At 37.7% G+C, this 17,169-nt stretch overlaps 1 protein-coding gene across 1 annotated transcript; it reads left to right on the plus strand.

Annotated features, from left to right (window-relative positions):
- Positions 1–2,439: 2,439 nt before the first annotated feature.
- Positions 2,440–14,872, plus strand: sona (SON DNA and RNA binding protein a). The gene is made up of 9 exons (XM_084122160.1): positions 2,440–2,562; positions 5,837–5,968; positions 6,262–6,454; positions 6,553–6,611; positions 6,759–9,224; positions 9,346–9,782; positions 12,804–12,887; positions 12,983–13,390; positions 14,628–14,872. Exons 2-8 carry the CDS (start codon positions 5,941–5,943, stop codon positions 12,983–12,985), a joined length of 3,270 nt encoding a protein of 1,089 aa, XP_083978286.1. The 5' UTR covers positions 2,440–2,562; positions 5,837–5,940; the 3' UTR covers positions 12,986–13,390; positions 14,628–14,872.
- The last annotated feature ends 2,297 nt before the right edge of the window (positions 14,873–17,169 follow it).

Consider the following 17,169-nt stretch of genomic DNA (forward strand, 5'->3'; position numbering starts at 1 on the left):
ATTGCCTTTTTGTTGCCATTGGCTTTTGGCTTGCTTAGTTGGGGACATTTAATTTAATATTCAATAATATTATTGATCTGCCTGCATTGACACCATGAACTGAACTGAGCTCATGTATATAGGCCTATATACCATGAAGCCGGTTTAGGTGGCTAGCCAGGTATGCTTCAGTTCAGTTCCAGGTAAGACGTTGCAAACGAACTTGGACCAATCAGCTGTGAGCAAAGTGGCACAAGTCTGATGCGATAAAGTCACTCCACCTGTTTCAAATTAAAGGTCACTACGTAGCAAATTATTTTTAAAGACAAAATCGTCTGGCTTTTAGTAATGCTTATTTAGAATAATAAATTTGTATGATTTAGATATTATTTATGTAATTATTATACCCTTAATCGATCACACATGTACAATTTTAGTTCATCAATTAGTATTACGCAGAGTTTAAATGAATAAATAGGTAAAGGTAATATAAATACACTTTAGAATCAATAGATGAAGCTATAAAATTACTACATGTGAGCTTAAATGTTCAATTCTCTCTATACCTTTATCAACTGTATAAACTAACTTCACAAGTTTTACTTGCACTGGTAGCGAGAAGTTGTCCTCTTTCATAGACAGCTATTTTCTTCTTGCTGTGTAAATTTGTTTAAATTCTTAATATTTTAATACTTTTATTTAATAAGTGAATTGCGCTGCTTCTAGTTTTTAGTTTTTAATGAGTTTCACTCTTTCTCAGCATGGATTGGCTGTTTGCTACTAATGTCACACCTAAACTCAGGATCAAAGCCTGAGTTGACAGAGAAAGTTGATGATCAGCATCATGGTACCAACAAAGCCTGGTTGGATTGATTTAGTCAACTCGAAACTAATCTATCATGGTTCAGGCCCCTGGACGATGACATTGTGGTTTTCTCCAGAGCGGCTATATAAATAAACTAAATTAATAACTTTTTTACAACAAAAATGAAACATCACTGAACTTCAGCTGGGCTGTGATGCTATTTTCTTCAGGAAACAAACTTTGTTGCATTATTTTCCTGTTATCTCTGTAAAGGTGCTTTGAAACAATCTGTATTGTAAAAAACACTATATAAATAAATGTGACTTGACTATCTACAGGTGAAACTCGAAAAATTTGAATATCGTGCAAAAGTTCATTTATTTCAGTAATTCAACTTGAAAGGTGAAACTAATATATTATATAGACTCATTATATGCAAAGTGAGATATTTCAAGCCTTTATTCGTTATAATTTTGATGATTATGGCTTACAGCTTATGAAAACCCCAAATTCAAAATCTCAGAAAATTAGAATATAGCCTACATGAAATCAAAACAAAAAAAAAGATTTTAAATACAGAAATGTCGGTCCTCTGAAAAGTGTAATCATGTATATGTACTCAGTACTTAGTTTGGGCCCCTTTTGCATGAAATACTGCCTCAATGCGGCGTGGCATGGATGCTATCAGCCTGTGGCACTGCTGAGGTGTTATGGAAGACCAGGATGCTCCAATAGCGGCCTTCAGCTCTTCTGCATTGTTCGGGCTCATGTCTCTCATCTCTCTCTTCAGGTCAGGCGAGTTTGCTGGCCAATCAAGCACAGTAATCCCGTGGTCATTGAACCAGGTTTTGATACTTTTGGCAGTGTGGACAGGTGCCAAGTCCTGCTGGAAAATGAAATCAGCATCTCCATAAAGCTTGTCTGCTAAAGGAAGCATGAAGTGCTCTAAAATGTCCTTGTAGACGGCTGCGTTGACTCTGGACTTAATAAAGCACAGTGGACCAACACCAGCCGATGACATGGCTCCCCAAACCAACACAGACTGTGGAAACTTCACACTGGACTTCAAGCATCTTGGATTGTGTGCCTCTCCATTCTTCCTCCAGACTCTGGTTTTCTGCACAACTGTCAGGTCAGCAGTCTTCCCCATGATTATGAATTCTACTGAACCAGACTGAGAGACCATTTAAAGGCTCAGAAACCCTTTGCAGGCGTTTTGGATTAATTAGCTAATTAGAGTGTGACACTTTGAGCCTACAATACCGAACCTTTTCACAATTTTCTAATTTTCTTAGATTTTGAATTTGGGGTTTTCATAAGCTGTAAGCCATAATCATCAAAATTATATCAAATAAAGGCTTGAAATGTCTCACTTTGCATGTAAGGAGTCTATATAATATATTAGTTTCACCTTTTAAGTTGGATTACTGAAATAAATGAACTTTTGCACGATATACAAATTTTTCGAGTTTCACCTCTATCTATCTATCTATCTATCTATCTATCTATCTATCTATCTATCTATCTATCTATCTATCGTAACTGGTCAAATCTGTAGGAAAGTTGGTGTGAATGTGAATTCAGTAAGATGACACTAGATGCCGCTCTGTGCCTGTAGATTAAGCAAAAGACAACCGAAGAAGTCTTGGGGTTCCTGCTGTTTCATGCGTTTCTGGGATACTGGCGGACTGACTGTGCTGTAAATGTCATGGCGACCAACAGCGAGCAACTTTCTCGTGGTTTCGTAACTGAAACCTATCAAGAAGTCAACAACACAGGTGAGTATTAGTGGGTGAAATATTTCTCAAAAATAATGTCTGCTTTAAGAATATGATGGAAATTACTGAGCTGTTATACAGACGCGCGTGGTTTGTTGTAAAGCTTGTTGCGAGTGTGATGCTAAGCTAATACAAGCTAACGAGCCTTTGTCCGCGTGTTCCGCGAAACGCTCAACCAACAGCATTTTTCGACGCGTAACTACTTTCTGCGCACACGTAATGTAATAGTATCCAACCAAACAGATTAATTATACAGTACCTGAAAATGAGCAGCCTACGCAGTTTGCAGAACACGCATGTTGGGTTACCCTTTGTAGGATGCGCGTGCCGAGTTAGCCGCGCGGGTGACGAGTCTCCATTCTGAGTCTCTTCTGAATGAAACGACGCGAAAACAATCACGTAAGACATACTATAGGCGTATACATTTAACAGTAAGCATGTTTATCTTGTGTCCATATTAAAACGTACTTACAACTGTGTCTTTTAATCATGAGGTGAATAATATCAAAACAACCAATCGTCATGTCTCGTGCACCGTACTAGTCGGCGTGCTTATCTGCGTCTCTTTTAATAGCACTATTTTAATGTAGTAAAATTTACTAATTAGTAAATTACTGAGTAACTGTTTGTAAAAACACCACCGACTGGGTATCTATATTATGGGAATACCAAACTATATTATACTGGGAATTCTCTATTCTAAATTGCTGCTAGTTACTACTGTCGGTTGTATGTTTACATCCCGTTAACAAAACATTATTTGTATGTATGTATGTGTGTGTGTGTATTTGAATTTCTCATTGTTTCCAAGATTGTTGTCTTAATTGGAATATTTCGCTATTGCAATGTCTTAAGATCCAGATCTGTATACCGTACTTATATACTGTATACCGCTACTAATGCCTTTATTGTCGCTATTCTAGAATAGTAAGAATATTGTATGTCCTGCATCGATTCGGTTTTCCATGTATTAGAACCTTTTTTATATCTATATCTTATATAGTTAAACGTTCATAAAACTGTGTCGTCTCTTCATGAGGTGAATAATATCAAAACAATATATGTAAATATAATCAATAAATATAAATGCCTAATTCATTCAATCTCTTCACTAAGCTAGTAGCCTAATTCTCAAACCAATGGGACCAGATTGTTTATACCCGTTGCAGAATATGCCATTTCAGGATGACACAAGTTTTTAAATGCTACGAGAAGATCCACCAACATGTTCTTTCTGTCAAAACTCTTTATCATTGGAGCATGTTTTATTAGATTGTGCTGGTTTTAACCTTGTGAGAAACCTTTTTATTTATTTTACTCAGTTAAGTATTTTGAAGAAATTTTTAACAACCATATATAGTCCCCCCGGTTTCACAGACAAGGCTTAAGCCTGGACTCAAACTAAAATGCATGTTTGAGCTGTTGTAACTGAAAGCAACTTAAAATGTCAGTGCCATTGTTTTGTCTCAAGATGGACAGCACACCAGTAATGTTTTTTTCTTCTTAGGCACGATTATAAATGTTCTAAATTGATCTAATGCCTAATCCTGGCTTATCTAAGCCCTGTCTGTGAAACCAGCAGGCCTTATAGTTTTTAGCAAAAATAAATTCTATAAACCTGATAGTTTTACCATAAATTTCTAACCATGAAAATATTCTCAAAACCTGGCATGGCGTTAAAAAACAAACAAACACTAAGCTAGTCAGCATGCTTAACTCTAGCACTCATTTAATGTAGTAAAATGCAATATTTGTATATTTGCAAATCTAAAATTAAGGATAAGGCACTTTACACATTTACATTAGATCCATTTAATTTATTGTGATTTTTACAGTAGTATATTGGGGCCAAACTATGGTTACGATGATAAGATTTTGTTATGGGTCGTAATTGAGTGTGGTAACATAGTCCACTTAAATTTGCCACAAAAGCCATAGTTTGTAATGCAATTAAAATTGGATACTTTCATGGGGAATATACTTCTAGCAACAAGTCAAACAGATATATTACAGATTTAAAAAAAAAAATATATATATATTTTATTCCCCTTGTGATTTTACAGTAACATAACTAGTATTTATGTTAGTTTGGGTGAAACTGTGGTTAAATAAATTGGTGGTATTGTGGTAAATTTGTGTAATGCTTGGAGGTAATTTGTTTGAAAGACAATGCTAGTGATAAGGTGACCTTCAGTTGAGATATGCAATTAATTCACTATTATCATAGTTACTATCCTAGTCACATCCATTATGCTGTTTCAGTACCCTCCTGCAACATCATAAATTATATAAAGAATTAGACCTGATTCACTGCATGGTTCAAAAGCCGTCTTTTTTTAAATTGTGATTCAAAAAGTGATTTGCCAGGCTTATGTTATTATGCAACAGCCCTGCTTATTGAGTGCAAAGAAGCTCTATGTATTCAGCCTAGTGGGTCCAATAAATACTTTCAGTCTTTATATTAGTCACATATGTTTTTTTTTAAAGGTTTTTGGCCCAGCCATTCAAATTTGTACTTGTACTTCCAATATTTTCTCTGGATGCATTTAAAAAAATCAGTATATTTATGACGCTATAACTTTATAAACACTTAACACTTATAAGTGTTAACACTTATAAATAATGGCACATGGTGATTTGATTAATTTTCAAACTGATGCCTCCCAAGACTATAAGAAATAATTTTTGCTGTGGTGACAATCTCATCACACTCCTTTGGTGACATAAGCAAAATTAATTCACAACAATGTATCACAGTAAACAAATAGTTTGCATAAAACATGTTTATGATCAGTCATCTTTTTTCTTGAGCCATGCATTTGTTTGTTTTTGTTTTTTTGAATTTATATATTTGTTAAAGTTGTGCAGGCTTCTCAGCTGCATCAAATCCCTGTTACCTTAATAAAGCAATATTTAATGACAGTGCATGTTTATAGCTTACATTAGACTGAACAGTAAGCTATGAGTAAGGTTAAAGAGATAGTTCACCCAAAAATGAAAAATCTGTAATTTACTCACCCTCAAGTTGTTCTAAACCTGTATGAATTTCTTTCTTCTGCTGAACGCAAAAAAATATATTTTGAAGAATATGGGTAACCAAACAGTTGATGGTAGCCATTAACTTCCATAGTATTTTTCCCCCATACCCATTACTGTACATTCTTCAAAACATCATCTTTTGTGGTCAGCAGAAGAAAGGAATGCAAACAGGTTTGGAACAATTTAAGGATGAACTATCCCTTAAAGTTGGTTATGTATTTGTTTTTCCTTTCAGAGTGAAAACTGAGGGTCAACGCATTTTGTCCTGATTTACGGAGCAAAGACAACAGAAATTGTTACCGAAATTGAGATTGGGAATCAGTTAAACCAGTTTTTGAAATGGAGAGTGCAGTGAACACTGGTCCTGGTATGTTATTAAGTTTTAGCCCTTTATAGTGTCGCAGTGTTAAAACGTGGAAAGTTGATCATGGCGAAATGATTGTTAGTAAAAGATTGTGAGAGCTTTCCATGTCTTCATATATTCAAACATTTTCAGTAGTACCATATGTGATTTATCTGACGAAGAGAGATGGTAAAGTCTGAATTGTCATAACTTTTAAATATAACTTTCTTAAAACTGTTAGAATATTATATAACTTATTTCATACTGTAGTTATGTTCAAATAAATATGTTTGTAAACATTGTGTCTTACCACACAGATGATGAGCCATCTGAGACTGCTGTTCCATATGAAGCCATTAATGTTAAGGATGGGAGTGAGACCCCCAAAAAGAAAAACAAGAAACATAAGAAACACAAAAGTAAGAAGAAACGTAAGAAGCGTAAGGGTGAAAAAGACAGTAGCTCTGAATCTGGAGTAGAGTCAGATGGAGATTCCCGAACAAGAACAAGGTGAGATTTTGTTTGGTTGCTTGGCAACATTGTGTGTTTTTTTCCTCCTTGATACTTTGTTTCTTTTATATTAAATTAAGTATTTTCTATTGTTACAGTGTTAAAAAAGATGGCTTATCTAACCCTGAGACTGATGCTACAAAAAACTGTACAGAAGGTATATGCATATGTTCTCGTCAGTACAATGAGTAACAGACAATCTGGCAAATTATTACATATGTATGCTCAAATTTAAACCAATTTACTGTGAATTCAATGAGACTTTTAATCTGAAGAGTAAAATTACAATGATATGTCCTTACAGACCTCAGTGATGTGGAAGCTGATGCCAAGGTTAAAAAGCAAAAACACCGTGTTGGGAAAAAGAAGAAAAAAAGAAGGCGGAAAGAGGAGGAAAAGCAAGAGAAAAAGTCCTCCTCTCGCTCAAGATCGGGGAGTAGCTCAGCGTCAGGGTCAGAATCGGAATTGGACTCCAAACAATCACAAAAAATGCAGGTGGAGTCTTTAAAATTGGACAAGAAGGCACCCATTACTGCAGCTAAAGTCCCAAATGACACATTTAAAGATGGCACACTCCAACTGGAAGATAAAAAGAGAGATATGACTTCTGATCACAGTGAAGAAGAAAGTTTCAAACTAGGAGGGAGAAAAAAGATGTCTCCTGAGCCTGCAAATGCACTAATTCCAGAGAGGGACATAACAGTGGAAGTTGTTGGCGAACATGAAAGTTTTGGTAAAGCTCAAGAACTTCCTGATATCATCCCTAAGCTAGAGAATGTGCACAAAGAGCAAGCTGTGCAGAAGGACATCTTAAAGGAAGCAAATGGGAATCAGAAAGAAAAGAAAAAAAAGTCCCTCTCCAGGTCAAGGTCACGATCGCTTTCAGACACTAAAGGGAAGAAATCCAAACATAGTCGCTCCAGAACCCCAAAGAAGTCAACGGGTAAATCAGGACGTCATAATGACAGATCATCTTCAAGGGACAGGTCTGTGTCTGCCTCTGGTGGGAAGGATCGAACAAAACGAAGAAGCTCAAGGTCTCCATCAGGACGGTCCCCATCTAAAGTGACAAAGAAAGCTGGACGCAGGTCAAGGTCGCTCTCTGGAAGAAGAGGGTATCGCTCTGTTTCCAGACCTCGCACAAAGACCAGAAGATCTAGGACCAGGTCCCCACGGCGTGGTCATCGCTCAAGATCTAGGTCAACTGGAAGAACAAGACATTCACGCTCAAGATCAAAACAATCTGTTTCTCGACGGAAGAATCGGCGCTCAAGATCACGGTCCAGATCTCTACGGAGAGGAAGACACTCAAGGTCTCGCTCTCGAAAGAGGACACCTGTTTCTCGGACGAGGCGGTCCAGGTCTAGATCTGTCAGAAAAGCAAGGCGAGCACGCTCAAGATCCGTTGTGATCCTTAAACGATCTAGATCCCAATTGAGAAGAAACAGAAGATCCAGATCAAGATCCATTCGTAAAAGATCAGGTTCAAGAAGCCCAAAACGTCGAAATAAGTCTCGGTCCCCTCAACGCTCCAGGTCCTCTGTGTCACGTTCTCCTGCAGTCCTTCAAAGGAGGTCAACATCTAGGAGCCCTCATAGCACAAAGTCAGAATCAGTATCTCCTCAGCGACGTAAAAGATCAAAGTCACGGTCATCCTCACATAATTCAAAGTCTGAATCCCCAAAATTAAGAATGGATAAAAAGCAAAAAGGTAAACGGTCAAGGTCAGTTTCACAGCGAAACACATCAAGATCTAGATCCATTTCCAGGGAGCGACAAACATCAGATAGAAGTATGTCCCCTACTAAGAGTGCACACTCTAAATCTCCCACTAAAGAAGATGAGTCCTTAAAGGATCAGAGTTTAAAAGAAACCTCAGAGACTAGACTTCAAGTTTTGGATGCTGTGGAGGAAAAATTAGAAGTAAAAGGGACAATAGGTGGATGGAAACCAGTGACTACTGAATGTACATCTGTGCAAAAGCCATCAAATGAAGACGTAACATCATCGGAATGTGACACACAATGTAAAATAATAGTGGAGCCCGAAAATCCCTCTGAATGTGAAGGAAGACCAAACCGATCTAGATCATTGTCCTCAGAGCCGGTTCCTCAACATGGCACTGCAGGATCAGATGAAGATGATCGATCAGAGAGCTCACGATCACCTTCACCAAATACAGTGAAAGAATCTAAATCCTCCAACAGAACGTCACCTGTTCAAAGAAAGCGCTCTAGATCAGCTTCTTCCACCAAGAAGAGGCGGTCCAAGTCAAAATCTGTCAGCAGCAAGAGGAGGTCACGGTCTCCTGCAAGAAAACACAAGTCCAGGTCTCCCTCACATAGTCGTAAAAAAAGGACAAAGTCTCGGTCACCTGTTCGAAAAAGGAGATCACGATCAAGATCAGCCAATCGAAGGGCAAAATCAAGGTCTAAATCTCACACAAGGACAAAGCGCTCGAAATCAAAATCCCCCAAGCGGAAACGGTCAAAATCTAGATCACCAGCTCGAAAAAGGAGGTCCAAGTCACGTTCCCCTGCTAGAAAGAGAAGATCTCGTTCACGGTCAAGGGCCCGTCAGTCACGATCCAGAAGGTCACGATCTGTGTCACGCCGGAGGAGACCAGCATTTAGAGGGCGATCTTTTGACAGACGAGATCGATGGAAACGTGAACCAAGCCATTCCCCTATTTTGATTCTCCGTAAGAGGAGGTCCAACTCAAGATCTCGGCGCAGTTCTAGCAAGACGCCGCCGCGTCTCACTGACCTAGGTAAATATGCTTTTTGCTTGGCTCCCCCTTCTTGTTAGCATGAATAAAATATATTAACTTCAAATTAATAGCAAGAAATGTCTGTCTACATCACAATAACTTTAATTACCTCTCCCTTTAGATAAAGATCAACTGTTGGAGATTGCGAAGGCTAATGCCGCTGCAATGTGTGCTAAAGCTGGAATGCCCATACCTGAAAGTCTCAAGCCGAAGGCAATTCTACAGTTACCCCTGCCAACCCCAGCTCCAACCCCCTTGTCTTTGCCTCTGCCACTGCCCATGCCCAATTTACCTATGAATCTGCCCATGGGTATACCAGGTATGCCTGCAATGCCAAACATGACGATGAACGCTGCCGTGGCAAGTATGACTGCGGCAACCATGACTGCTGCTCTGTCAAACATGGGTGCCCTGGCCTCTATGCCCCCGATGCCTCCCCTTCCTACCATTACCAACAAGCCCCCTCCAGCACCCACACCTAATCTGGCAAGTATCGAGGAGGTGAAGAGGAAAGTGGCTCAACAAGCAAACAGCATTAGCATCAAGGAGTTCACAGAGGTAAGATTTGTTTTTGTTGCTCAGTGAATCAGATTATGTATGCATGTATATTGGGGTCAGTAAGATTTTATTTGTATTTTTTAATTAAATTAATACTTTTATTCAGCATGAGTCCATTTAATTACTGTGACCGGGTGGGTGGAGTAGTTCGTTTCTCTTAGTTCACGACACTAAGAGAAGACTGCCTTTTATATATATATATATATATATATATATATATATATATATATATATATATATATATATTAGGGCCGCAACGACGCGTCGACGTCATCGATTACGTCGACTATGAAAATACGTCGACACGCATGAAATGCGTCGACGCGTCACATTAATTATGTGTGACATAGTCACAACAGAGTGCGGCGCGGGAATATACAGTTAGTTCTGATGGCCAAGTGCGGACGCGGGCGGTAATGCACTCGTGTGTGTGCTGGTTGAGGGAGAATAAAACGATTCGCGGGACTCCCGCAAAATAGAAATATCTATAAATTGAACATCTAAAAACAAATAAATTTTCATTTATCTGTTGCACAAAAGCAACAAGAACAACTAAAACAAAATAGAAACGATTTACAGGCCAGAGTCTCTATTTATAACATGTTTGCAGCATTGAACAATGTAGCCATCACAGACATATGTGTTGATTTCTTGAACGCAATGGCCAATCAGATGCATTTAAAATAGAATCTTTTTGTTCAGTGCTGAATTCTGCATACTGGCAAATCATCTGATTATAACAAACAAAGTGTAGATATTATGAAAGATTCATTGTGCAGCCAGTTTCACTGATGATAACAGAGATTTGTGAGATCGCGATGAACTGAGATGTCAGCATTTTAGGAATTATTAAGGGAGAAATCCGTCCCGCGCGGCGCAGGTCTCTAATGTAGACTTTAAAAACAAACGACTAAAGCACACCTAACGCGTTTTTCAGGTTCGAAAACGCGAGGTGCACAGCACTGAACCATCACACAGAACGAGCAGTGCGCTGCGTTTTTTATGTTGCTAGGCACCACTGAAACAGCTGTCCTGTCAGTCAAGTAAACGTCAAATCAGCCTTTTATTAACTATATTTACTTTAACATTGTGGTAGTTACGGTTCGTGAAGTCGTTAAGCTCCTGCAACCCGCGAGAGCACCACAAGTTTATCCTCCATCATCGCACTCTCCGGGCGTTCAAGCAACTGTAGCTTAACTAGCTTTCATCACTAAAACGGAATTCATTCTCCATTCATTCGATTGGACAGTGGAAAAAAACGCAATGACGTCGGGCGCTCTTTCCGCTCGGAGTTTTTTTTTTAACTTCAAAAACGCGAGGCGCAGCAGACGCATAAACAGCGCGCAGAACGCTCGCTGCCATAGGAAACCAATTGAAAATAGGCGCCTCTCACTCAAAAACGCGTCAGGTGTGATCGGCCCCTAACTTTATATTTACATTACCGCTAGCCTAGGCTGCAATATAGTGCATGTGAACCTTTTAGCAGATAAACAAGTGCATTTTCGGACAAGTTAATGGACAAGTTAATTGAGTAAATCATATTCCCACTATGGTAATTAATAACAGACTCTAGTAAACACATTTCCTAAATACTGTAGGCCTGTGACTATATACATCTTACATTTTATGAAATAGTACCATTAGTTAAAAATAAAGTTTAAAATGCTTCCTGTTCGCATATTTCATAATAAAATGACAATTACCCTTTCTGAAATACAATTTTTTTGTCATCCATAGATTTCATGTTAAAATAATATACAGATGCACTACAGCTGATATATTGTTGTTATTATTATTTATTGGAAAGTTTGCCAATGGATAAATCAGCTAATCCCAAAAATAACCATTAGATTAATCGTAAAAATAATCGTTAGATTAGTCGACTAATCGAAGAAATAATCGATAGATTAATCGACAACAAAAATAATCGTTAGATGCAGCCCTATATATATATATATATATATATCCATTTCTGATAATCCCAGGTTGCTATGGTCACTCAGGTTTGTTTACACAAACTTGTGGCCACAAGAAATAGATGTTGCTCGCTCAACATAGGATCTCGAGGCCACGAGATTCAGTTCATGTGGCCATGACATATGTCGTTACCTTAACAAAATTATTTTGTGGCCACGACATCACGTTTCCACAAATTAATATCTCATGGCCACAACAAAACTAAGTGAACTGAACATGTCCCCTCCCAGTCAGCATATTTAATTGATAGAAATTGCATTGTTAAAAAAATAAAAAAATTCAAATAAATGTTTTTCTTTTGAACTTTCAATTGAATTGATTCAAAGAATCCTGAAAAAAAATGTGATTAATTATATTTTAAAATAATAATTTTTATTTGTAATAATATTTTGCAATATTACTGTTTTTACTATTTTTTCGATCAAATAAATGCAGCCATGGTGAGCATAAAAGCCTGTGCACTCCGGGATGATTATCGTGCACGCTTTTGACTAAACAAACAATGCTGTTTTATCTTTTGACTAAACAAAGGGCGCCAATGCAAGTATGCACACCGACGTGTAAATTTTTTAAAAACACCTCGGGTTAGTTTTTTTGGTTTGCCACACAGCGTTAATAACTGGCCGACCAATGAGATTTGCGCTTTTGTTCACGTGCCTGGAGCTGCTGAAATTATAGTATATTGCCAGTGAAAATAGCTTGTGTATGAACACAAAGATGCGCCGAAAAACGTCTCTAAAAACGTTGGCGATAAGCATGCGCGATAATCATCCCGGTGTGTACGGGCCTTAAGTCTTCTATTAAAACATTTTTTAAAAATCGTACTGACCCCAGATTTTTGAATGTTATTGTATTAGTGCAAACAAATCGATTAATCAACTCTTAACATAAACATTTGTATATATTGTATTAATGTATATGTATATATATGCATGTGTGTGTGTATATATATATACATATATATATAATATTTTAATTAATCAATTTGACAGCACTATATGATATATAACCAAGTACTCATTTTTTGCAAATCATCTTTTTTAGAAATGTAAACAGATTGCAGAGAGCAAGGAGGAGATGCGTATTGCACGACCACATGTTTCAGATGATGAAGATGATGAGACACGGGTAAATGTTCTGTCATTTTGAACTGATTTAAACGTTTTCTATCTTGGTTGCTTGTATTTACCTCTTGTTTGTGTTTTATTTTAACTATTTTGCAGTAACCCGCTGTCCTTCTACTTCATCTTGTATACAATCCTGATGATAGACACCTGTGGCCCGTATTTAGGATGAAGGATGAACTCTGCCATAGGCTTGTTTCTGTCATGTAAATGAAACTGCGTTTATTCGCAGGAGTTTGAGCATTTGGACACTTGAAGCTACATTCATTTCAGTGGTTTATTTCGACCGTTATCTTTAAATTGTCAGTTGTTGGAACAACTACAAGCTACAGGAACCTTTTTTTACCATAGACTACCAGATTAGGCCATTCAATATGTCTACCTGCCCAGACTGACAGTGAAACATTTCGCTTTCAGACTTTTTACCTTCACTACATATGGTGCCTCTTGATACCATAAAGAAGGACCTCTGGTAGATTAAACTCAGATTTATAGGTGTACCTGTGAGTGAGTAAGTGAGGGAGGGAGGGTGGGAGTGGCTGGGGGTGGGGTGGGGTGGGGAGAAAAAAAACGATTTTGGGGTGCAGCTTAGATCACAGATCAGGTGTGTTCAGGTCTGTTGGTCCACGCTTAACATGTTAAGAGACGTGATCATTTTATGAGTATTTTTTCCCTGTGTTTTAAAATCCATTGTTAATCACTTGTTTAAATACATTAATGGTAAAGATAATTTGTTTTTGTTCCTTAACACTTTTGTGAACTTTTAAAGCAAATTAAATGTTGAGGTTCAGAGCTGTGGCTATACTTGAGTGCTATATTAATGGATGATATTTGCATTGTAAGGGTTCTGACCACAAACTTTCTTTTAGTTTCATCGGTTAAACCTTGCTGTGCTGATTTCTGGTGACTGATTGTGGTCTGGCTTTATCTAAAAGAATTATCACAGAGAATGACACTCATTGATGAGATTTAGGTTTTTTTCTCATGTTTATTCTATATCATACAGTGCATCCTTGTAAACAACAGTTCATGATGCAGTTGTGTGGTATACAATGCTGTTTTATCTTTGTGATTGAAATATTTGACCCAGCAGAAGCTGCATGGTCGGATGCTGAATTTTCAGTAGTGAGAACATCACCCATCACCATTCTAGATGGGGGTGATGAAAATGCATATGATTTAAATAAGATTATTGTTTAGACACATGTACTTTAAGATGTACTGTATACTGTGTAGGTGTGTTTTGTCTGTGTTTTTTTTTTTTTTTTTTTTTTTTTTTTTTTTTAAACACCTCTCCTCTACACTGTTTTTTGCTATAGTGGAGATCACTTTCCCAATTTATCTAAGAAGAAATGTGATGATGGCACTGCTCCTACTAATACACACAGGAAATGTTTAACTCTTAAGGTAGACACAAAAAGGTTAACATTGTTCAACATAAAGGGATGAGCCACACTATGTTAGCTTTAGATTTGGCACTGTATTGTTGTCCACAGAAACACAAACTTCTGTCCAGAGCTTCTGCCACCTTGGATAGATGATAAAGTGATTATGAATTAAGTTTAAAATTCATTAATATTAACTAACAGATTTCAATCTGGAAATGTGGAAAAATTGTTTCATTTTGCCATTGTTTACCCCCCCCCCCCCCCCCCCCCCCCCCCGTTGTCATTCACTCACCCTCATGTCTTTAAAAACATTTATGACTTCTGCAAAATATTTTGAAGATTTGGAATGACATGAGGGTGAGTAAATGAGGATATATTTTTTTAACTATTAAATTTGTTATGAAATGAGTATGGCCATGTTGAAGTCTCCTTGAGGTTAGTCTGGAAAAGTTCTGCATCTAGGTACAAGCCCACATTCCTTACAACATCCTCAGTTTTGACAAAACTTTTTTTTTTATATACATGTTTTTCATCACATTGTGAAACATAATGACTTTGTATATAATGCAACATCAAATATTAAAGGAAACAATCTAATTGACTTTGAAAATGTGTTAATTTTATTCTCATTTCATATGTGACCCTTCATAAGTAAGACTTGTCTTTATGGCAGAAATCGTAGGAATAGTGTTCAGTTTTCTCTAGAATTTCTTTCAGTGACTTGGTGCATGATAGACTTTTTTACAATGTAAAAATATCATTAATCAGTATTAAAGTAATAATTTAGATTAGTAATGTTGAAGGCAAGTTGAGGCCTCTAACCCCTCATTTTGGGAAAATAGTCACTTATTAAATCTTTGGCAAAATAATTTGCATGGCTATATATCTTGCCATTTTGTTATGTATTTGGTTTAATCTGGGTTTGTTTTGACATCTGCAGTGTCAAAAAAGGTCTGGTTTCACAGACAGGGCATAGATTAAGCCAGAATTAGTTCAATTAGGGCATTTAAGTAGCTTTTATATATGTGCCTTAGAAAAAACATCAGTGTGCGTCTTGAGACAAAACAATGGTACTGACATTTTAAAACGGCTCAGACATGCATTTTAGTCTGGGACTAGGCTTAAGCCTTGTCTGTGGAACAATAGAGTATAATTTAAATGCACATGTGTAAAGTTTACAAACATGCTGTCATTTTGTTGTGTAAAAAAAAAGAAAAGAAAAGTATTTGCCACATGACACACCTACAAAATGTAAAACGTCCATGTGGCATATTTCATCAACAGCACTCTATACACTCACCTAAAGGATTATTAGGAACACCTGTTCAGTTTCTCATTAATGCAATTATCTAATCAACCAATCACATGGCAGTTGCTTCAATGCATTTAGGGGTGTGGTCCTGGTCAAGACAATCTCCTGAACTCCAAACTGAATGTCAGAATGGGAAAGAAAGGTGATTTAAGCAATTTTGGTTGTTGGTGCCAGACGGACCAGTCTGAGTATTTCACAATCTGCTCAGTTACTGGGATTTTCACGCACAACCATTTCTAGGGTTTACAAAGAATGGTGTGAAAAGGGAAAAACATCCAGTATGCGGCAGTCCTGTGGGCGAAAATGCCTTGTTGATGCTAGAGGTCAGAGGAGAATGGGCCGACTGATTCAAGCTGATAGAAGAGCAACTTTGACTGAAATAACCACTCGTTACAACCGAGGTATGCAGCAAAGCATTTGTGAAGCCACAACACGCACAACCTTGAGGCGGATGGGCTACAACAGCAGAAGACCCCACCGGGTACCACTCATCTCCACTACAAATAGGAAAAAGAAGCTACAATTTGCACGAGCTCGCCAAAATTGGACAGTTGAAGACTGGAAAAATGTTGCCTGGTCTGATGAGTCTTGATTTCTGTTGAGACATTCAGATGGTAGAGAATTTGGCGTAAACAGAATGAGAACATGGATCCATCATGCCTTGTTACCACTGTGCAGGCTGGTGGTGTAATGGTGTGGGGGATGTTTTCTTGGCACACTTTAGGCCCCTTAGTGCCAATTTGGCATCGTTTAAATGCCACGGCCTACCTGAGCATTGTTTCTGACCATGTCCATCCCTTTATGACCACCATGTACCCATCCTCTGATGGCTACTTCCAGCAGGATAATGCACCATGTCACAAAGCTCGAATCATTTCAAATTGGTTTCTTGAACATGACAATGAGTTTACTGTACTAAAATGGCCCCCACAGTCACCAGATCTCAACCCAATAGAGCATCTTTGGGATGTGGTGGAACAGGAGCTTTGTGCCCTGGATGTGCATCCCACAAATCTCCATCAACTGCAAGATGCTATCCTATCAATATGGGCCAACATTTCTAAAGAATGCTTTCAGCACCTTGTTGAATCAATGCCACGTAGAATTAAGGCAGTTCTGAAGGCGAAAGGGGGTCAAACACAGTATTAGTATGGTGTTCCTAATAATCCTTTAGGTGAGTGTATATAAAACAAGGCATTACAATATTGTCAATGCTTTCATATATTGTGTATTTTGGCCAGAAAATGTCATTTGGATTTAATTAAATAATATCAGCTAATGATATCAACATGACACGTCATTTAACAGTTTGTTCTCTTTATAATGTCAAAGTGATATACGGCTCTGCCAGAGATGAACTAATACAAGGACAGCATATATTCGGCTGCTTGTATATGACTCTACTAATCTCTTTTTATGCACATTAAATGTAGAGTCTGACTTTAAGTCGTTTATTTTTATATTTTGCAATCTGCAGAAATGCATTAAATGGGCAAACAATAGGTTAGTAAAAAATGTACCGCTCAGTGCTTAAACCATACAACATATTTCTTAACTGTCATTTTCAAGGATGTCTTATACCGCCC

Source organism: Abramis brama (genome assembly GCF_963993115.1).
Source record: "Abramis brama genome assembly, chromosome: 8".
NCBI classification, from domain to species: domain Eukaryota; kingdom Metazoa; phylum Chordata; class Actinopteri; order Cypriniformes; family Leuciscidae; genus Abramis; species Abramis brama.